The sequence below is a fragment of the Erpetoichthys calabaricus genome, chromosome 1 (genome assembly GCF_900747795.2).
Source record: "Erpetoichthys calabaricus chromosome 1, fErpCal1.3, whole genome shotgun sequence".
Taxonomy (NCBI): Eukaryota; Metazoa; Chordata; class Cladistia; order Polypteriformes; family Polypteridae; genus Erpetoichthys; species Erpetoichthys calabaricus.
Window position 1 is genome coordinate 234,109,443 of NC_041394.2, and position 24,000 is coordinate 234,133,442.

The 24,000-nt window shown below is 41.6% G+C and overlaps 1 protein-coding gene across 1 annotated transcript in view; it reads right to left on the reverse strand.

Moving 5' to 3' along the window:
- Positions 1-24,000, reverse strand: part of wasla (WASP like actin nucleation promoting factor a) — an 85,530-nt gene that overhangs the window by 24,026 nt on the left and 37,504 nt on the right. Inside the window, exon 3 of the mRNA XM_051929925.1 lies at positions 15,764-15,917. Coding sequence (XP_051785885.1) covers positions 15,764-15,917 — 154 coding nt within the window. The remainder of the gene's footprint in view (positions 1-15,763; positions 15,918-24,000) is intronic.

Below are 24,000 nucleotides of genomic sequence, written 5' to 3' on the forward strand. Positions count from 1 at the left end.
ATCCGGCCCACTTTAAAACCATTCTCACCTCTCTTTTGTCTTCTAAATGTGCCGATTAAGACGAGCAGCAAAAAGCCGGCTATTCCATCCCCCACCATCGCAAAATGTTCACTAAGTTTTCAGAGCTCATGCCTTGTTTGATTATCTGGGAGTGACTGAACTGGAGTTTAGAGTGGAAATAATAGATTGTTATTTGGAACACACGCATTTCATGTGTGTTCCGTTTCTACAGTAATCTGTGTAAACACATTGTTAAAACAGAAACTTTTTCATATTTTAGTAATAAATGTTACAAAATGTAGGCATAAACTATAGAATGTGTGAAGCCTGACGGCCATACATCAAATAAACACTTTCACAAAAGGTTCAAGGCTGTAACAACACTTTCCGTGACGTAACGCGGACATTTGCTGACTCAGAGCACGGCAGCTCTGTCGCGCCGTAGAGACCGGAGTTTGATTCCCCGCTGTGGAGGAAGTGTTTTTTTTTCTTTGTAGCCTCAAATGGACATGAAATTTATAAATTGGTATGCACTGTAAATCGTTAAGTTTAATTTGTCGATCGCGGTTATTTCTGTTGATCAATTCATGCTTTTTTACTTAGAGTCAGAACAGGAGCTTAGTCAGCTTCTGATCTGACTCTAAGTAACAGCGCCAGTATAAATCACTCCCAATCTGACGCTGTTCATTTTCAAATAATATTGCATTACTTCGACGATGTTTTCTGATTGGTACTATTCACGTCATAAAATGATTTCTTCAAAACGTCACATATATTTGTTTTGAGATAATGAATACAGCTGGAAATTACAGGTGCTTGTTCAGTGTAATAGGAACCATAGCACAGAGAGGTGTGTACACTGCAACACAAGTACACATGTTGTAAATGTAGAAAGGGCGCTCCTAGGGTGAGCTATAGCGCGTCTTTATGTGAAAACAGCAGAGTCAGATGGGGAGTGTCTGATGATTGCATATAGCGCTGAAGTTACTGCTCTTTAGTATGCTTTCCTTTGCACGTCCTGGAGTACAAAAGAAACAGCATACAGCAACATGTGGGGGCTGGCAAGACTGGGGGGGAAAAAAAAACACGCGGTCGTATGTATTGTGATACATTGCAGAGCTATAGCGCGTCTTTATGTGAAAACAGCAGTGTCAGATGGGGTAGGGAAGGATCCTGAACGTGATTGAGAAAAAAGTGAATAAAAAAACAAAACAAAAACAAAGCTAACTTTTACAAATATCATATATTACACCGGCTGTTACAGACTGAAATCAAATGTATCTTTTTATTCTAAAATAGTAAAAATATGAGCAGTTCACTTCTCAAAAGGGAATCGAGCAGGATCGAACTCGTGACCTTTTGATTCCCAGTCAGCAACTGATACTGCTGCGCAACGGGGCCGACGTAGTAAATGAATGTCAATGTCGCACACTATGGCGGCTTTTTTTTTCTGCAGTTATATTTTTGAATAAAAGTGCACTTTTTCTGTTATATTTGTACCTTTCGTGAAAGTGTTTCTTTGATATTTGGACTTCAGGCTTCATACATTATATATAGTTTATGCCTACATTTTGTCATCTACTACTAGAATATGAAAAACGTTTCTGTTTTAAAAATGTGTTTACACAGATTACTGTAGAAAACGGAACACACATGAAATGCGTGTGTTCCAAATAACGATCTATTATTTTCACTCTAAAACTCCACTTCCAGATAATCAATCAAGGCATGAGCTGGGAGAAGATCGTGCACGTTCTAAGTCGGTGGGGGGATGTTTGCAGCTTGTCTTTATCTATACATTTAGAGGACAAAGAACGCTGGCAGAGAGGTGCGAACATATTTAAGAAGCGATTTAAGGTGGGACGGATCTACGAGTTTTTTCGTAGGCTCTGGTAATTCTAGTGTTAACTTGAATAGAATATAATTTCTTCCATAGTCATAGACAATGGTATACAGATGGGTCCATAAATATTTGGACAGAGACAATTTTTTCTAATTTTGGTTCTGTACATTACCACAATGAATTTGAAATGAAACAACTCAGATGCAGTTGAAGTGCAGACTTTCAGCTTTAATTCAGTGGGGTGAACAAAACGATTGCATAAAAATGTGAGGCAACTAAAGAATTTTTTTAACACAATCAAACTCATCTTGATGTGGAATCATTTCTGCGCATCAGGCTTTTGTTGAATCCCATTTTTTAAGTTAGAGCTGCTGAACTTTGGGAAAACGCAGCTACACAGAGAATTCACTCGACCTCCATATGCACAAAGCATACAATTATTCAAGCACATCTGTCCTGTTTAAAACTGTCCAAAATGTTTCCAGGGCAAGATCCAACCTGCGAATGCTGCAATCAAGTCCCGAGCTCACTGGGTCACATGTTTTGGGCCTGCCGCGCGAGCGGATCTGCTGCCAGTTGAGTGCCTTCGCGCAGCCGATGCATCTACGGCAAGGTTCGCATGGGATAAATACACATACATTGATCCGTTGAGAGTCGATATGGCTACCGGAGTTTACAAGACAGCATGGCTTGCTTTTGGACACGACAGATCACCCACCAGCTGCTGTACTTCAGGCTGCTCTCTCCTGATGCTGCTTTTCAGCTACTGTCAGACGAGACAAACAGGTAGGCAGAGATTTTCTTTGAATCGCGGGCTGCGTTTGCATCGCATTCTCGTTATTCAAAGTGGAAACCCACAACGAAAGACGAGATGAAGCGCGCTGTGGCATTACAAATAGAGATGGGACAGAACTGGTGAGATAACTTCAGGGAGCATTGGTCCAAACGTGTTTTGTCCCCTGGTGGCTTAGGTACGTGCTGCTGCAAAGTTTTATTCACTTCTGTAATAAACAGAAGCAAATCCCATGGGGTGAGCCAGGCTATAATGCCATACATAAAGTTCATAAAGTTTCAGAAGATGAAAAGAGGTGACAATACGGTTTTCATGCAGGCAGAAAACTTGGTGGCAGTGGCATGGCACGATGGCAAATGGGTGACTTGTCTCTCTACAGTACACACTAACAATATATGTTAGAAAATGCAGCAACAGACAATTGAAAAATAGGCATCAAAACAACACATAGAGAATTCAGGCTCATACAACATGCAAGACAGTAACATTTGTCAAAAGTAAATATTTTTTGTTGATTTGATATGTTAAACAATTGCTTTGTGTTCTTTTTTAAAAAATGTTAGTTTTTGGAAAAATATTCAGCCCTGGGAGAAAAGAAACAAAAAAAAAATTAGCCCTAAAAGAGTTAAAAAAAACATATCCTTGGATGAAGAGTTCAAGCTCTGAAAAAAGACTGACAGTTTAATATTTTCAACCTAATGATTTGAACAATTTTGATGATAACAGGCCATTCATCCTAACAAAACTTATAAATGCAATTCACCTCATAAATGACATCAAGTTGAATGTTATAAGTCTGTGAAGTCTGGCTGTATATATGTGTGAGTATGGGTGTATATATTTACACCCTTTGCTATGACAAATTCTGCTCAAGTGCATCTCTTTCTACTGATCATAATCAAGATGATTCTACACTTTGTTTGGAGTCCAACTATAGTTGATTAAAACTGCTAGGCACAGACCTGTCTATAGTAGGTCCTACAAGTCATGAAGTAGAAAGAACTGCCTACAGAGACCATAGAAAGGATTTTGTTAAGGCACACCACTGAATGACCGTTAGTGCATGGTTGACTTCACATTTCTAGAATGGAATAAGACAGGAACAACCACAACTTTTCCAGAAGGCATTTAGCTTCAGGCAGGGCTTGACAGTGTGTGTTCTTTGTCGCAGTGACTTTTCCTGGAACTGGCCACTTGGCAAAACTGAGCAATCTTGGGAGAAATGCTATGGTAAGAGGGGTGTCAAAGAATCCAATGGTCAGCAGAAGCTTCCAGTAGGACAATCATCACTTCAACACTCCACTGATATGGGCCTTACAGCAGAATGGCCAGACATAAGCATCTTTTCAGTAAAAGAGACATGGAAGCCTGCTTGGAGTTTGCAAAAAGGGTAATTCCATGTCAAATCATCATACTTTGAACCTTATCGTCACAGACTTTAATGAAACTTGGCATGCTGATTTGGATGTATGCGTAACACATGGAACTGAAATTGAACATGTCTTGGATCAATATTAAGGGAGATTTAAGCTAATGAAGTTTGAACTAATTGTGTGAGGGGGATTAGGACTTTGACTGGCTATATCTCCCTAAATATAAGTTACACAGAAATGTTTCTCATATCACTTTAAAGCTCATTTCAAGCTGTATATTTTGTGTAAATACTATGCTATCCTTAAAATGAAAATTTACCATCTTATGAGCGATTGCAATATTAAAAAAATGTAGGATGACAGGAAATGCAAGGCAAGAAATGTTGAATAATATAACTAAAACAGAAACTTGTTATATGTTATAGTAATAATTGACAAAATGTTGACGTGAAGGGTAGGATGTGTGAAGCTGGTCACATTGTACAAGATTACTCCTGGCTGTAATCACTGCCAAATGTGCTTTAACCAAGTACCAAGTGTCTGAATACAGTGATCCCTCGCTATATCGTGCTTCGCCTTTCGCGGCTTCACTCCATCGCGGATTTTATATGTAAGCATATTTAAATATATATCGCGGATTTTTTGCTGGTTCGCGGATTTCTGCGGACAATGGGTCTTTTAATTTCTGGTACATGCTTCCTCAGTTGGTTTGCCCAGTTGATTTCATACAAGGGACGCTATTGGCAGATGGCTGAGAAGCTAGATTGCTTACTTTTCTCTTTCTCTTGCGCTGACTTTCTCTGATCCTGACGTATGGGGATTGAGCAGGGGGGCTGTTCGCACACCTAGACGATACGGACCGCTCGTCTAAAAATGCTGAAAGATTATCTTCACGTTGCTATCTTTTGTGCAGCTGCTTCCTGAAACGACATGCTGCACGGTGCTTCGCATACTTAAAAGCTCGAAGGGCACGTATTGATTTTTGACTGAAAAACAAACTCTGTCTCTCTCTATCTCTCTGCTCCTGACGGAGGGGGTGTGAGCTGCCGCCTTCAACAGCTTTGTGCCGTGGTGCTTCGCATACTTAAAAGCCAAACAGCCCTATTGATTTGTTTGCTAGAGATTGTTTTCTCTATCTATGTGACATTCTGTGCTCCTGACACGCACTCCTTTGAAGAGGAAGATATGTTTGCATTCTTTTAATTGTGAGACAGAACTGTCATCTCTGTCTTATCATGGAGCACAGTTTAAACTTTTGAAAAAGAGACAAATGTTTGTTTGCATTGTTTGAATAACGTTCCTGTCTCTCTACAACCTCCTGTGTTTCTGCGCAAATCTGTGACCTAAGCATGACAATATAAAAATAACCATATAAACATATGGTTTCTACTTCGTGGATTTTCTTATTTCGCGGGTGGCTCTGGAACGCAACCCCCGCGATGGAGGAGGGATTACTGTACTTGTATCAATTGAATTATTTTTTTCTTAATAAATATTAAAAAAAATCTTAAACATCTTGTGTTTGCTCTGTCATTCTGAGTTACTGTTACTTTACTTCAATTAAAGGTTGGATTTTTCCTATTTGTTTCGGTGCGAGATTTAAGGTAATTCACCAAAAGGTGAATTACTTTACACTCAACCCCATTTATTTTTTTACTCATTTTTACCAGTGGTGACAATACATTTGGAGAGGGCTGTATATATCACACATACAGTATGCATACATACACACAGATATACATTGAATAGAAATTATTCATCCAGTGGTAAGGACTTAGGATGAGGAGGAGGAACCATTATAAACCTGGTTATTATGCCTCATTAATTGAGTAACATTAGCAATAATAGGGATGTGCAGGAGAATAAATGAGTAAGAAATAAAATGTGTGTTCCTAATTGCATATTATTTTAAGCTCATGAATAGCAGAAGGAACATGCTGTCTCTCGTCAGTCTGGAAAAGCATCCTGTCTGAAGTGATCCATGCTTAACTATAGGTGCTTAGATTGCCATCCATCCATCCATCCATTGTCTCCCGCTTATCCGAGGTCGGGTCGCGGGGGCAGCAGCTTGAGCAGTGATGCCCAGACTTCCCTCTCCCCGGCCACTTCTTCTAGCTCTTCCGGGGAGAATCCCAAGGCGTTCCCCAGGCCAGTCGAGAGACATAGTCCCTCCAGCGTGTCCTGGGTCTTCCCCGGGGCCTCCTCCCGGTTGGACGTGCCCGGAACACCTCACCAGGGAGGCGTCCAGGAGGCATCCTGATCAGATGTCCGAGCCACCTCATCTGACTCCTCTCGATGCGGAGGCGCAGCGGCTCTACTCTGAGCCCCTCCCGGATGACTGAGCTTCTCACCCTATCTTTAAGGGAAAGCCCAGACACCCTGCGGAGGAAACTCATTTCAGCCGCTTGTATTCGCGATCTCGTTCTTTCGGTCACTACCCATAGCTCATGACCATAGGTGAGGGTAGGAACATAGATCGACTGGTAAATTGAGAGCTTCGCCTTGCGGCTCAGCTCCTTTTTCACCACGACAGACCGATGCAATGCCCGCATTACTGCGGATGCCGCACCGATCCGCCTGTCGATCTCACGCTCCATTCTTCCCTCACCTCGTGAACAAGACCCCGAGATACTTGAACTCCTCCACTTGGGGCAGGATCTCGCTACCAACCCTGAGAGGGCACTCCACCCTTTTCCGGCTGAAGACCATGGTCTCGGATTTGGAGGTGCTGATTCTCATCCCAGCCGCTTCACACTCGCTGCGAACCGATCCAGAGAGAGCTGAAGATCACGGCCTGATGAAGCAAACAGGACAACATCATCTGCAAAAAGCAGTGACCCAATCCTGAGCCCACCAAACCGGACCCCCTCAACCCCCTGGCTGCGCCTAGAAATTCTGTCCATAAAAGTTATGAACAGAATCGGTGACAAAGGGCAGCCCTGGCGGAGTCCAACTCTCACTGGAAACGGGGTTCGACTTACTGCCGGCAATGCGGACCAAGCTCTGGCACCGATCGTACAGGGACTGAACAGCCCTTATCAGGGGGGCCGGTACCCCATACTCTCGGAGTACCCCCCACAGGATTCCCCGAGGGACACGGTCGAATGCCTTTTCTAAGTCCACAAAACACATGTAGACTGGTTGGGCAAAACTCCCATGCACCCTCCAGGACCCTGCTAAGGGTATAGAGCTGGTCCACTGTTCCGCGACCAGGACGAAAACCACACTGTTCCTCCTGAATCCGAGGCTCGACTATCCGACGGACCCTCCTCTCCAGGACCCCTGAATAGACTTTTCCAGGGAGGCTGAGGAGTGTGATCCCTCTGTAGTTGGAACACACCCTCCGATCCCCCTTCTTAAAGAGGGGGACCACCACCCCGTCTGCCAATCCAGAGGCACTGTCCCTGATGTCCATGCGATGTTGCAGAGGCGTGTCAGCCAAGACAGTCCTACAACATCCAGAGCCTTGAGGAACTCCGGGCGTATCTCATCCACCCCCGGGGCCCTGCCACCAAGGAGTTTTTTGACCACCTCGGTGACCTCAGTCCCAGAGATGGGGGAGCCCACCTCTGAGTCCCCAGGCTCTGCTTCCTCATTGGAAGGCATGTTAATGGGATTGAGGAGGTCTTCGAAGTATTCCCCCCACCGACCCACAACGTCCCGAGTCGAGGTCAGCAGCGCACCATCCCCACCATATACAGTGTTGACACTGCACTGCTTCCCCTTCCTGAGACGCCGGATGGTGGACCAGAATCTCCTCGAAGCCGTCCGAAAGTCATTCTCCATGGCCTCCCCAAACTCCTCCCACGCCCGAGTTTTTGCCTCAGCAACCACCAAAGCCGCATTCCGCTTGGCCTGCCGGTACCTATCAGTTGCCTCCGGGGTCCCACAGGACAAAAGGGTCCTGTAGGACTCCTCCTTCAGCTTGACGGCATCCTTCACCGCCGGTGTCCACCAGCGGGTTCGGGGATTGCCGCCACGACAGGCACCGACCACCTTACGGCCACAGCTCCGGTCAGCTGCCTCAACAATAGAGGCACGGAACATGGCCCATTCGGACTCAATGTCCCCCACCTCCCTCGGGATGTGGTCGAAGTTCTGCCGGAGGTGGGAGTTGAAGCTACTTCTGACAGGGGGCTCTGCCAGACGTTCCCAGCAGACCCTCACAACACGTTTGGGCCTACCACGCCTGACCGGCATCCTCCCCCACCATCGAAGCCAACTCACCACCAGGTGGTGATCAGTTGACAGCTCCGCCCCTCTCTTCACCCGAGTGTCCAAGACATGTGGCCGCAAGTCCGACGACACGACCACAAAGTCGATCATCGAACTGAGGCCTAGGGTGTCCTGGTGCCAAGTGCACATATGAACACCCCTATGCTTGAACATGGTGTTCGTTATGGACAATCCGTGACGAGCACAGAAGTCCAATAACAAAACACCGCTCGGGTTCAGATCAGGGGGGCCATTCCTCCCAATCACGCCCTTCCAGGTCTCACTGTCATTGCCCACGTGAGCATTGAAGTCTCCCAGCAGAACGAGGGAGTCCCCAGAAGGTATGCCCTCTAGCACCCCCTCCAGGGACTCCAAAAAGGGTGGGTACTCCGAACTGCTGTTCGGTGCATACGCACAAACAACAGTTAGGACCCGTCCCCCCACCCGAAGGCGAAGGGAGGCTACCCTCTCGTCCACCGGGGTAAACCCCAATGTACAGGCTCCAAGTTGGGGGGCAATAAGTATACCCACACCTGCTCTGCGCCTCTCACCGGGGGGCAACTCCAGAGTGGTAGAGAGTCCAGCCCCTCTCAAGAGATTGGTTCCAGAGTCCAAGCTGTGCGTCGAGGTGAGTCCGACTATATCTAGCCGGAACCTCTCAACTTCGCGCACTAGCTCAGGCTCCTTTCCCTTCAGAGAGGTGACATTCCACGTCCCAAGAGCCAGTTTCTGTAGCCGAGGATCGGACCGCCAAGGTCCCCGCCTTCGGCCACCACCCAACTCACACTGCACCCGACCTCCTTGGCCCCTCCCATAGGTGGTGAGCCCATGGGAAGACAAGACAAAAAAAAACAGTTGCTATTCTATACTGTTAACGAACTGCTGAGGAACCAATAGATATATATATATATACACACACACATACATACACACACACACACAGAAAACCTAAACATTACTGTTCAAATAGTATAGTATTGCTTACACTGAGTGGAGTAAGAAAAATGAGACATCCCTTTCATATGCTATTGATTTATAATAAGCGGTGAAAAACTGGTTAAGTAGCAAAAGTTAATGTTACCTGTGTAAACCTTCAATGTTGGTGCATGTTGCTTTACCCAGAAAATGCAGACATGCTTTTATTTCCAATAAGAACAGGAATTGAGATTTATAATATATTGGAAATGTTTCACATATTGCTGTGCACCAGTCAGAATACTTTTATCTTTTTAAATCACTATTTCATGTATGATAAAGATTTATTTAAGATTCCCTGGATACTTGGCCAATGTAGGTAAAGTAAGTCTAAAACCTAATAGAGTTATACAGCAATGTGAACACAAGGCAATACAAGTCCCCAAAATGTTAGACATTTAACCTATTGATTTGCTATCATTAAGTGCCATAAATTCAACTAGCTGTTTATTCTTCAAAGAATTAAACAAAAACGATCTATTCTCACAAAAAGGTGAGATATCGATATAACGTTCATATTACTGTTAAACTATAAAGCGCCAGCATACTAATACTAAATACTTAAAGTGAAACAATTTCTGAAGTTGATGCTCTAACATCAACCAAAGCATTCAATTAAAAATAAAGCAAAGTTGAAGTTAAAGTTCACTACAACCCTTTATTTGCAATCTGCCGCATGCAATGACACTGCTGAATAACACTGCAAAAATAATATTTCTGTACTAAAACAGAAAAAAAGGAGGAAATTGTTCAACATTAGTTCAAAGAAGACTGGAGTCAACAATAACCATGCAATTCTCAAACAGTAAACTTCATGCTGAGAGTCTGCAGTTTATACATACCAAACCATTGGGGTGGACCTACAGAAGAAATTTGATAGAAAGAAATTATACCAAAAACAGCTTTCACAAAATGTCCAAAAAGATAAAATCTAGAAGGTGCATGCTAATTCATGGTAACACCGTCAAAACTTCCAATTTCTGCAAATTTTTCAAATTGTAAAGATACAACACTTTCTAGGAAGTCCAACAAATTGCACTAAATTGCTGATAAAATGGTCTTTGGTAAAAATTTATCTCACAAATTATTAAGAATGACAATGAGTATAAAGTAAGCCTCCAAATAACTAATATGAACAGGCAAAAAACTAAGATCATACTCATATTCTCTTCCACTTTGGGTTGAGAGTGTTCTGGGTACCACTAACAATGCTAGAAGACCAAATAAAAACAAAAAAACGACAGATATATTAGAACAAGAAATTGAAAAGAATTTTAAAAGTACAATTACTGCTTTGATCCAGTTTTGTCCCATAGTAAGAAAAAAACATGGATATGGGAAATTCACTATTTTCTTCTCCAACAAAGCTTAAAATTACTTGTAACAACAGTTGTAAGCTGTCAATATTTTATTCTATTCTATTCAAAGTGCTTTGTCTAAGCCTGGAAAATGGGCAGGAATGCAAAATTAACAGAAAACACAGATTATTCATTAAGAGACGGTCTTCTTTCACTAATAACTATTTCTGTAGTTTATCTGTATCAATTCACTTTTCTTCTTTTTCTCCCTACGTTTAAGTTTTAATTGATGTGTTATTTTTATCTAGAGAATGAATGAATAAATGGGGTAAAAGACTGTGCTTTGAACTCAGACAGTTTTAGTTCAAACAATGCAGCGACTTTAAAAAGGATGTGCACACTTCACTTTCAATATGCTCAGGATAAAGATAATCACAAACTATTACAATTAACACTACATAGGATATATTATTAAAATATATATATATATATATATATATATATATATATATATATATATAATATTGCATAACATTATTAAAATTAAGTAACAAAGAACAGTAAACTCTGATGTACTGTAGTGTATGAAAACAATATTCTAGATTGGGTGAAATGAATGTTTAGAATCTTATACTAAATTGCATTAGAGTTAATGCTAATTAATTGATGCATTATAAACACTCCTTACCGAAAAGATAGAGTAAGATGAAAAATAACGATGTAGAATAAAAAAATATGTACATTAAGGTATACTGTACTTACTTGCTAAGTGTTGGTTAAGTAAATTATTTCTCTCTAGATGATTCAAAAACAGACTTCTATAAACTATGGAAAACAGGGAAAAAAGCATCCTGTAGGCATCACTCAACAGGATTGAGATTTAGGTATGAAAATCATCTAAGCGTGTTAAGATCATGATTTCACATACAAGAAGGGTTTATTCGGTACAGAGTGTCAAGTATCGTGTTACAGCACACACGTAATGATACCCCTATGCTACCAAAGGCATGCATTCTAGCATGTAAACAAATGATAAAGACGATGAATGTCTACCTGTAAATTAGGCCAGGTTCATCACCAGTGACTGGTTGATGGAAACACTGATTCCAATAAAATCCCATACATGCCTGATTTGGGGAAGGTCCAGTGAGCATGCTGGTCAGGGCAGATGGAAAACAGTTTCTAAAGCACTTGAGTTGCATGGGTGGAATTGTAGGCAAGTGTTGTCTTACTGGTAGAACATACAGTGCATCTGAAAAGTATTCACAGAGCATCACTTTTTCCACATTTTGTTATGTTACAGCCTTATTCCAAAATGGATTAAATTCATTTTTTTCCTCAGAATTCTACACACAACACCCCATAATGACAACGTGAAAAAAGTTTTCTTGAGGTTTAATCCATTTTGGAATAAGGCTGTAACATAACAAAATGGATTAAAATCATTTTTTCCCTCAGAATTCTACACACAACATCCCATACTGACAACGTGAAAAAAGTTTACTTGAGATTTTTGCAAATTTATTAAAAAATAAAAAAATTGAGAAAGCAAATGTACATAAGTATTCACAGCCTTTGCCATGAAGCTCAAAATTAAGCTCAGGTGCATCCTGTTTCCCCTGATCATCCTTGAGATGTTTCTACAGCTTAATTGGAGTCTACCTGTGATAATTCAGTTGATTGGACATGATTTGGAAAGGCACATACCTGTCTATATAAGGTCCCACAGTTGACAGTTCATGTCAGAGCACAAACCAAGCATGAAGTCAAAGGAATTGTCTGTAGACCTCTGAGACAGGATTGTCTCGAGGCACAAATCTGGGGAAGGTTACAGAAAAATTTCTGCTGCTTTGAAGGTCCCAATGAGCACAGTGGCCTCCATCATCCGTAAGTGGAAAAAGTTCGAAACAACCAGGACTCTTCCTAGAGCTGGCCGGCCATCTAAACTGAGCGATCGGGGGAGAAGGGCCTTAGTCAGGGAGGTGACCAAGAACCCGATGGTCACTCTGTCAGAGCTCCAGAGGTCCTCTGCGGAGAGAGGAGAGCCTTCCAGAAGGACAACCATCTCTGCAGCAATCCACCAATCAGGCCTGAATGGTAGAGTGGCCAGACGGAAGCCACTCCTTAGTAAAAGGCACATGGCAGCCTGCCTGGAGTTTGCCAAAAGGCACCTGAAGGACTCTCAGAGAAAGAAAATTCTCTGGTCTGATGAGACAAAGATTGAACTCTTTGGTGTGAATGCCAGGTGTCATGTTTGGAGGAAACCAGGCACCGCTCATCACCAGGCCAATACCATCCCTACAGTGAAGCATGTGGTGGCAGCATCATGCTGTGGGAATGTTTTTCAGCGGCAGGAACTGGGAGACTAGTCAGGATAAAGGGAAAGATGACTGCAGCAATGTACAGAGACATCCTGGATGAAAACCGGCTCCAGAGCTCTCTTGACCTCAGACTGGGGCGACGATTCATCTTTCATCAGGACAACAACCCTAAGCACAGAGCCAAGATATCAAAGGAGTGGCTTCAGGACAACTCTGTGAATGTCCTTGAGTGGCTCAGCCAGAGCCCAGACTTGAATCCGATTGAACATCTCTGGAGAGATCTTAAAATGGCTGTGCACAGACGTTTCCCATCCAACCTGATGGAGCTTGAGAGGTGCTGCAAAGAGGAATGGGCAAAACTGGCCAAGGATAGGTGTGCCAAGCTTGTGACATCATATTCAAAAAGACCTGAGGCTGTAATTGCTGCCAAAGGTGCATTGACAAAGTATTGAGCAAAGGCTGTGAATACTTATGTACATGTGCTTTCTCAGTTTTTTTATTTTTAATAAATTTGCAAAAACCTCAAGTAAACTTTTTTCACGTTGTCATTATAGGGTGTTGTGTGTAGAATTCTGAGGAAAAAAATGAATTTAATCCATTTTGGAATAAGGCTGTAACATAACAAAATGTGGAAAAAGTGATGCACTGTGAATACTTTCCGGATGCACTGTATCTTCTATTTCACGCAGGAATAGAATACAATACTGTCTGGATGATATCCCTGTACTGAAGGTGACTATTACAATGTCAGCCTCAAACACCAAAAGCAGATGAGCACTTTAGCCAATAGCAGCCTTCAGAAACTTTTCTCTTGCCATCACTGCCAACATCAATGTGCTGCAGGCACCCTGTCAAATTTGCTTTGTAATTTGACTGAAGGAACACCCACACAAACTTTGCAAAACATTGCACAATGACATCTACCAGACATTAAGACAATTTTACTGTACTGGACATGGTAACACAAAAAGCTGTTTCCACAGTGATGTGAGTGCCAACCATTGATGGCAGAGGTGTAATCTTCTCCATTCTTAATCTTCAAGAAGTGTTACACTGACCTTGGGACTTGAATCACAACATTGTTTGTCCTTTATTTTAACCACACTGTATTACAGTATTTGAAACAGTATTCCTTGTGGTTGTTCTCTTATCACTCTCCACTAGTGTATGAATTTGTATGTATACTTAAGTTCATAAGTTTACATACCCTGTCAGAATTTGTACGATGTGTACCATACTTTTTTTTTTTTTTTTAAATAAACAAAGATGACTGATTAGGCAAAACATATTTAATTTACTGATAATGGACATTAAACTATAAAGCATCACAGAATAGCACAACCATTAAACAAAACATAGTAATAAGGAAAATAATGAGATGGTCCCTATACAAAAATTTGCATACCCTTAATTCTTAACACTGTGTACTGCCCCATTTAACATCAATGACGGTATGCAATCTTTTGTTATAGTGGTGGATGAGGCCCTTGGTTTTCACAGGTAGTACAGCTGCTCATTCTTTTTGGCAAAAAGAATCCAGGTCTCACAAGTTCATTGGTTGTCTTACATGAACTGCACATTTGAGATCTCCCAAAAGTAGTTCCAATGAAATTGAGGTCAGGAGACTGCGATGGCCACTCCAGTACCTTCACTTATTTCTGCTGTAGCCACTGAAAGGTTGACTTGGCCTTGTGTTTTGGACCACTGTCATGCTGAAAGATCCAAGTGCGTCCCACGCGCAGCTTCTGGACTGATGAATGCAAGTTGTCCTCCAGTATTTTCCAGTACCACGCTGCATTCATCTTGGCATCAATGTTCACCAAGTTACCTGTGCCACTGTACCTCACATACCCCCAGAACATCAGACATCCATTTCCAAGCTTCACAGTAGGGATGGTGTACTTTTTGTCATAGGCCTTGTAAGATCCTCTCCTTACATAGTGTTTATGATTGTGATGATAAAGTTCATTTTTGGTGTCATTACTCCAAAGAACTTTGTTCCATACGTTTTATGGTTTCTCTAGGTGCTGTTTGGCATATTGCAAGTGGGCTGTTTTGTGGTGTTGGCAAAGTAAAGGCTTTTTTCTTGCAATTCAAACAAGAAACCCAATTTTGCTCAAGTACCGCCTTATTGTAAATCTTGAAACACTACCACCAGTTGCTTCTAGAGAAGCCTATATCTCAGCTGAAGTGGTTTGTGGGTTTTTCTTGGCAGATGGAGAAATTAATCAGGTAAATGTGGCTGAAATTTTGGCTGGTCTACCTGAACGCAGCATCGTAACAAAAGAACCCCTAACTTTACATTTTTTTTAATCATAATTTCACCACTATTAACAGATATTTTCAGATTTCTGGATGTCTTTTTATATCCTTTTACTGATTTATACAAATCAACAACCTTTTCTCACAGGTCCTTTGACAGTTCTTTTGCTTTCCCCAAGGCTTGGTACCCAGCAAGATCAGTGCAACTCTGCATAAATTTAAATTTACTATTTATACACAGACATGGATTACAGTCAAATAGGTAACAGATGTGGACACTCTCCCTTAATTACCCTTAATTTGAACTTGTTGGTGTCAACTTGTGTGTATATTATCAGCGCCAACATTCAAGGGCATGTAAACTTTTGATCAGGCCCATATGGGTGATTTCAGTTAGCATTATGATTTAAAAAGGGCACACACAATTATATGATAATAAATATGCTTCATAGGAGCACAACCCTAATTAGAAGAAAGCTTTCTGACTGGATTATTTGTATTTTCCAAGCAATGGCCAATATTTCACAAATTTAGCCAGGGTATGTAAACTTGAGAGCACAACTGTATATGTACATATTATACTTAAACACACACATATACATACACATATACAACTATACTTTAACCTGAACACAATAAATGAAGAAATATGAAATATCGATAATTACTAAAGTAAAACTTGCCTTGTCTTCGCAGCTCATTTTTCACAGCTTCTACGCCTCCTTTCTTTTCTATAAAATCATAAATAGCTTTTGACGTTTCTTTGTCTTTCAGCTGAGCCTCAGAAATTCCACATAAATCAAACAGATTTTTCAGTTCAGGGTCCAAATTGTTAACCTGAAAGAGTTAGGGTAAGAGATAATGTTCACAGTAAAGAATCAAACTAACAGGCCTAAAGTGATTTTTATTTTTATTTTGCTACTTGCTACAGCCACTAAAAAGTTGAGATTCAAAATTATGGTTGTTCTGCTCCTCTGTTAATTTTCTAGTGTTTGTACTAAATAATAGTAAAAAAAAACACTAATAATGGAATTGAACAGCTTTCAATAATTTTCACTTTTATTTTTTTTTTACTTTATGGACACTTATTTCACTGACCTTTTTGACAACAGTAGCGACTGGACTGTGTACATGAATAATTAGCTGTTAGTCCTACGGCAACAGACATTGTTTGCCCAATGCAAGCCGAATATACGGAAAGAACAAAACTGTGGCAAAAGAACTGACATTAAAACAATAAACTGTACTGGTGAGGTCGCAGATGGAATATCTTGAGTGTAGGTTTGTGCATTTCGGCACTGCCAGATGCACAAAAATGTTCTGAATTTATATATTACCTTAATTTACCAAGCTATGGGCAGGATATAATATGCCAAAGGTGTTATAAGAGTAAAGGCTAAAGAGAGAAAATACAGTCTGGAAATGGAGCTGCTTGCCATCAGTGTGCACCATTACTCTATGCTATGTTGAGTTTTCCCACACCATTTTGCTTGCTGTGTACATTCCACCCTCTGGTATTCCAGATGTCATCACTGTAGCTATATTTCAGACACATCACATCAATGCACTCAGCTCTAAAGCTTTTCCCTAACTTGGGAACTAATATCTCAATATGAGTGCATTGTCTGGCAGCACCTGATTATTACCAAGTTTGTTGGAAGGTGGTCACTTAAGGCAATAGACACTGAAGAGTTGCTTTGAGGTTACAGACTGGGAGGGTGGGGCTCTGTAAAGTGGCTACATTGCTGAATTATAATGGTTTCTGTGTGGGAACTGTTATACCATCAAGGTCTGTTCACTGTTTTCTTTTCAACAAAATGTGATCTGGTGGCATTTCCTAAGGCTGTGGATGGGCATGTGGAGGATGAATGAAAAGGCTGCATATAGAGCTTAAAGAAAGAATCAAGAGAACTACAGGTAAAGCTGAGGCAGAGTAACACACAGGCGATGTGGCAAGGAATGAACAATACTGAAGTCTTTAGAGCTTAAAGAAAGGATCAAGAGAACTACAGGGGGGAACTGGCAGTAAAGCTGAGAGAGTAGCACACAGGTGATGTGGAAAGGAATGAAGAACATCACAGGCTTTAAAGAGTTCAACTGCAGATCAGGAGATGTGGGCTTCTGGGAGGGGTAAAACAATTCTTTAGCAGGTTTGACTGCAGTCTTCCGGCTGACAGCTTACCCACCTAGACCATGTACCACTGTCCACACACCCTTCCTCCCTCCCCTACACTTCACACATGCCAAATTCCAGTGACTCTCTCCTCATGCACCACTTCCTAGGGCTTAAGCACAGCATTCTGCCTACCTCATAGCTACCCTAGATTGAGTTTCACAGCAAACTAGGTGTGGAAAAAACATGGTATTAACCCAAATTGAAGTAATGCTCTTAACAACTGTGTGTAGTTTTTTTTTCCTTCAGTGCATCTTCAATCTGACCTTACGCCTAGTGAAAATGCGCAAGCTGTACGGAAAACATCTTGTGTGGTACCAGTCTCCAAGAAGTTACAGCCAAACGTCTAGCTGGTTGCTCTAACTTCACACATAATGATGACCCTAGGCAGGCTAATACTGGCTCACCTGCAACTCCATGTCTGATCAGCACTGGACTGTCTGCAGTTTGGCTATTAGGACAACATAGGAGTGGATGATGCTGTCATCTATACCTCATGTACACAGCCCACTCCAACCTGGAGAAAAAGGGCAGCATGGTAAAGATCTTGTTTTTTTAACTTTACTAGTGCACTCAAACCACACAGCCCACACTCTGGGGGAGAAGCTCAAGTTAACGTAGGCTGACACTCCCACGATGTCCTGGATAATGGATTATCTAAATGGTAGACCATAGTTTGTGCAGCTTAAAAGCTGTGTATCACACATGGTAATGAAGTAGCATAGGGGCTCCACAGGAAAACTGTACTGGCTCCCTGCCTGTTTCTCCTGTACATCTCAGACCTTACATACAAAACTGAATTATGCTCACAGCTGAAATGAACATAGGAATATACTGAAGGGCTCTGCTAAACTGTGCACACTGAACCATCTGCAGCTCGTCATCAGTAATCCAAAATAGATGATCACAGACCTCTGCAATATCAAATCTATTCTTCCCTGGTTCTCATCAATGGCAAAGATGTGGCGAAGGTGAGGACATAGTGTTTTCAGAGAGTATTCAGGCCCTAAACTTTTTTCACATTTTGCAATGCTGCAGCCTTATGTTTAAATCAGTTGAATAAGTTTTTCCCCCAAATCAAACAACACTTAATATCCCAGAATGGCAAAGTGTAAACATGATTTGAGGAATTTTTGCAAATTTATTAAAAATAAATAACCGAAATATCACACTGATACATGTATTCAGACAGTATGCTATGACACTTGATATTTGGCCGAGGTGTCAATTGACCTGACATAATTAGAAAAGGCACACACCTGTCTATAGAATGTCCCACAGCTGAGAACTGTGTATCAGAGCAAAAAGCAAGCGTCGAGGCTGAAGGAATCGCCTACAGAGCACAGAGACAGGATTGTTTTGAGGCACAGATCAGGGAAGGCTACAAAAAAATCTCCCAAGAGCACAGTGGACTCCATGATTCTTAAATGAAACAAGTATGGAACAACCAAATAGATAGATAGATGCTTTATTAATCCCCAAGGGGAAATTCACATACTCCAGCAGCAACATACTGATAAAAAAAATATTAATTAAAGAGTGATAAAAACACAGTGCAAATTAAAAAGTGCAAGGTGGAGAGTGAGAGGCAGGTATAACAGTCAATAACATTGTATAATGTTACCATTTACGCATATTGTGAGGGAGGAACGATGTCAGTCTGTCACTGAAGCTGCTCCTCTGTCTGGAGACGATACTGTTCAGTGGATTCTCCATGATTAACAGGAGCCTGCTCAGCGTCCTTCACTCTGCCACAGATGTCAAACTGTCCAGCTCCATGCCTACAATAGAGCCTTCCTTCCTCACCAGTTTGTCCAGGCGTGAGGCATCTCTCTTCTTTATGCTGCCTCCCCAGCACACCAACGCGTGGAAGAGGGTGCTCGCCATAACCGTTTGATAGAACATCTGCAGCATCTTATTGCAGATGTTGAAAGACGCCAGCCTCCTAAGGAAGTATAGTCGGTTCTGTCCTCTCTTACACAAAGCATCAGTATTGGTAGTCCAGTTTATCATCCAGCAGTACTCCGAGGTATTTATAGGTCTGTACCCTCTGCACGCAGTCACCTCTAATAGACACGGGGTCCGTGAGGAGCCTGGGCCTCCTAAAATCCACCACCAGCTCTTCGGTTTTGGTGGTGTTCAGTTGTAGGTGGTTTGAGTAGCACCATTTAACAAAGTCATTGATTAGGTTCCTATACTCCTCCTCCTCCTGTCCACCCCTGATGCTGCCCACGATAGCAGTGTCATCATTTCTTCTTCCTTAGAGCTGGCTGCCCATCCAAACTAATCAATCAGAAGATAAGGGCCTTGGTAAGAGAGGCAAACAAAAACCTGAAGGTCACTAGCTGAGCTTCAGATAACCTTTGTGGAGATGGAAGTAACTTGAAAGCCTACTTGTAGTTTGCAGAAAGGCACCTAAAGAATTCCCAGACTATGAGAAACAAGATTCTCTCATCTTATGAAAGCAAAACTGAACTATTTGGCCTTAGTTCTAAGAACCACATCCGGAAGAAACCTGAGACTGCTTATCACCTGTGTAATACTATTGCAGTGGTGAAGAAAGGTGGTGGCAGCTTCACATTCTGGGGTTGTTTTTCAGTAGCAGAGACTGTGAGACTAGTCAGGGCTGATGAAAAGCTGAATGGAGCAAAGTACCAAGATATCCTTAATGAAAATCTGCTCCAGAGCACTCAATGTCAGACTGGGCCAAAGATTCACCTTCCAAGAGGACAATGACCCTAAGCAGAAATCAAAAGACAACACAGAAGTGGCTTATGCTCAGCTCTGTGAATGTTCTTGAGTGGCCCAGACAGAGTACAGACTTGAACCCAATTGAAAATCTCTGTAGAGGCCTGAAAACACCAGTCCATTGATGATCTATAACCAACCCTACAGAACTTGACAGAATGTCTAGTGAAAAATAGTGGAAAATCTTAAAATCCAGGTGTATGAAGCTTGCCATATCGGATTATGGCTAGGTGATAGGGGAAAAAAACTTTATCACGATAATTTTTTTTATAACATCAACATCTATATATATCACAATGTAAATCAAATCAGTATTTCTGCCAACCTTAAAGGTTCCTTTTTACTCCTAAGTGACAGGTGAAGATATAAAATGGTTAATTTTGGTTTAAATATTACTTATTTTCTGTGTGAAGCTGATCATGACAAATGTACTGTAGAACATTATACAACTGTATTTCAAATAAATAAAATAGGCATACAGTAATCCCTCGCTATGTCGCGCTTCGACTTTCGCGGCTTCACTCTATTGCGGATTTTATATGTAAGCATATCTATAATAATAAAAGGCAAAGCCCTACTGACTGACTCACTCACTGACTGACTGACTGACTCATCACTAATTGTCCAACTTCCCGTGTAGGTGGAAGGCTGAAATTTGGCAGGCTCATTCCTTACAGCTTACTTACAAAAGTTAGGCAGGTTTCATTTCGAAATTATACGTGTAATGGTCATAACTGGAACCTCTTTTTTGTCCATATACTGTAATGGAAGGTAGCAAGATGGCCGTAGGAGAAGGAGTTGCGTGTCGCATCATCACGCCTCCCACGTAATCACGTGAACTGACTGTGAACTCAGTACATAGAAAAGAAGGAGGAGCCCCAAAGAGCGCTGAAAAAAACATTCATTACACAATTAACAAGGCAGCGAAACAATAAGAAGCGAGTGAGTGACGCATACAAGCATCTTCATAAGACACTAGGTATAAAAAAGCACGGTGTAAACCGTAACCTTAAATTAACTTTATAGAAACGCTCCCGCTGCCGTTTGCAATGCCATTTTCGCGAGATACAAGTTTAATGAGAAGACACGAGGTATAAACGAGAGTTTGCATCACTTTGTAACAGAGTTAAAATTGCTGTAGCGAGAAACTTTTAACTGCCGGGTCTTAGCTAACATTAAATAAACCCGTGGACATCGCAACATCACACAAGAGAGCGGCTCACGTGAAGTGACTGAACGCAGCAGGAGTGATCACTTCGATGAATCAAACCTGTTCAAAAAACACATTACACAATTGATAAGGTAGGAAAAGAATATGAAACAAAGCACGGTATAAACCGTAACTTTAAATTAAGTTTATAGAAACGCTGCCGTTTGCAATACCATACTCGCCCCTGCGAAGCGCTGTGATTTTACTATATATATTAAACTATTTCAACCATTCTATGATCTGCTTCTCGCAACTGAAAGAGGGCACTGTGGCAGAAGTTAGCCGACTTGCTCACCAACCACAAGCGTTACCTGGTAGGTAACAACCCATACAATCAGATTGTGAATCAGACTACGAATGCCTGCAATGTAATTACCCCGATCTACATGCTGTCAAATGAACGAACCACACGCCATGGCACAACATTAGGGGCTTCGCCTCTACGTCCGAGGATTGATTCCCGTAAGGGAGTGCAGTGAGTGTGTACGCCTGATGAGCCCACAATTACGGCGAAACATACTATGCATCTTCAAAGCACGGTGTAAACCGTAAGTTTAAATTGAGTTTATAGAAACGCTCCCGCTGCCGTTTGCAATACCATATTAGATGACTTTGTAACAGAGTTAAATTGCTGGAGCGATAAATTTTTAACTGCCGGGTCATATCGCGTGTTCTTTATGCATGTAATGGGCAAACAAAAAATGTACTATACCCGAAAGCACTACAGTAGTATTCAATGTATCTTTACTTCTTAAATGTTAATGTTTTACTGTTTAATAATTTATACGCTTCTTATATGTTGTTCAGATTCTTTTATCAAAATACCAGTAATACCGCACTGCACGATAACGTGGAGTGAATACACTTGATATGAGCATTCATGTTATTTATCCTCTTTCTCTGTACGTTTACCATTCGTTTGCTCAGAGGTTGATTCGCTTGCTGCTTAATGAGCAGCTCTTCACCCTAGCATCCCGCTGCTTCTCTTCTTTCGTCGGCATCTTTTCCCATTAAAACTGATTTTTTTTTTAAACAGTATGTTTTCTTTAATTTTCCAGTTAAGCTGGCACTTAAGTCTTCAATCTGCCTCAAGAATGATTAGCGAAGGTGGTAGAGAATGAAAACGGCAGCCGTACGCATCCGCCACGGATGCACTGGTGCGCGCAGCTGTGAGTTGATTTATACATATTAATAAAAGGCAAAGCCCTCACTGACTCACTGACTGACTCATCACTAATTCTCGAACTTCCCGTGTAGGTGGAAGGCTGAAATTTGGCAGGCTCACTCCTTACAGCTTACTTACAAAAGTTAGGCAGGTTTCATTTCGAAATTCTACGCGTAATGGTCATAACTGGAAACATATTTTTTGTCCATATACTGTAATGGAGGAGGCGGAGTCACGTATCGCGTCATCACGCCTCCTACGTAATCACGTGAACTAAAAACAAGGAAGAGATTTACAGCACGAGTCAAACGCGGGAACGAAGGTAAATGACGCTAATTTTTGAGTGTCTTTTAATACTGTGTAAGAATACATATTAACACATGTGCAATTAAACGTGTGCATTTACGGGGTGATTTCTCAGGCTTAAAAGCTCACCTTTTATCAAACGCGGGAACAAAGGTTAATGACGTTGTTCACTGTCTTTTAATACTGTGCAAGCATACATATTAACACATGTGCAATTAAACGTGTGCATTTACGGGGTAATTTCTTAGGCTTAAAAGCTCGCCTTTTACTAAAAAGGTAAATGCAAAACTATTTTCAATCATTCTATGATCTGCTTCTCACAACTGAAGCCACCGTGGCTGATGTTACATCACTTGCTGGCCAACTATAAGCGTTACCTGGTAGGTAACCAGCCACTCACTTCACTCCCTTACGGGAATCGAACCTCTGAGGTTTTCTTTTGTTCTTAATTAAAATTTAAAAAGCAATACTTCACTGCTGCTAAGCCCCTCTAGCGCTGACGTCCGAGGTTCGATTACCGTAAGCAAGTGCAGTGAGTGTGTACGCCTGATGAGCCAAGAATAAGGGGGAAAGACATGTCGCGTACTCTATGCATTATTTGACAGTAAACTATTTTCAACCATTCTATGATCTGCTTCTCACAACTGAAGGCACCGTGGCTGATGTTACCTCACTTGCTGGACAACCATAAGCGTTACCTGGTAGGTAACCAGCCACTCACTTCACTCCCTTACGGGAATCGAAGCTCGGACATCAGCGCTACAGGCAAAGCCCCTAAAATTGCGCCACGGCGTGTGGTTCGTTTATTTGACAACATGTAGATCGGGGTAATTACCATCCGCGACACGGCGTGTGGTTCGTTTATTTGACAACATGTAGATCGGGGTAATTACATTCACGGCATTCGTAGTCTGATTCACAATCTGATTATATGGGTGGTTACCTACCAGGTAACGCTTATAGTTGGCCACCAAGTTAGGTCGAAGTGATCACTCGAGTGAAGGCAGCTTCACAAAAAAACAGATCCTTAACAAACTGTTATTAGTATATTTTCCCTCAATTTAAAAAGGTTTTGTTTTCTTCTTAATAAAAATTTAAAAGCGGTACTTCGCCGGTACGAAGCGCGTGGATTTGACCGACTGACACATACAGACATATTCATGAGTGCAGGTACTTCGGAAAGAAAGCACCATGTAAACCTAAAGTTTAAATTAAGGTCATAAACCTACAAAAGGTTGGCATTCATTTGAGGCAAGATTGCTTTTCTTCTGTACAACTATACGTTGCATTCTCAAGAATGTGCTTGCACGGCTTCGGA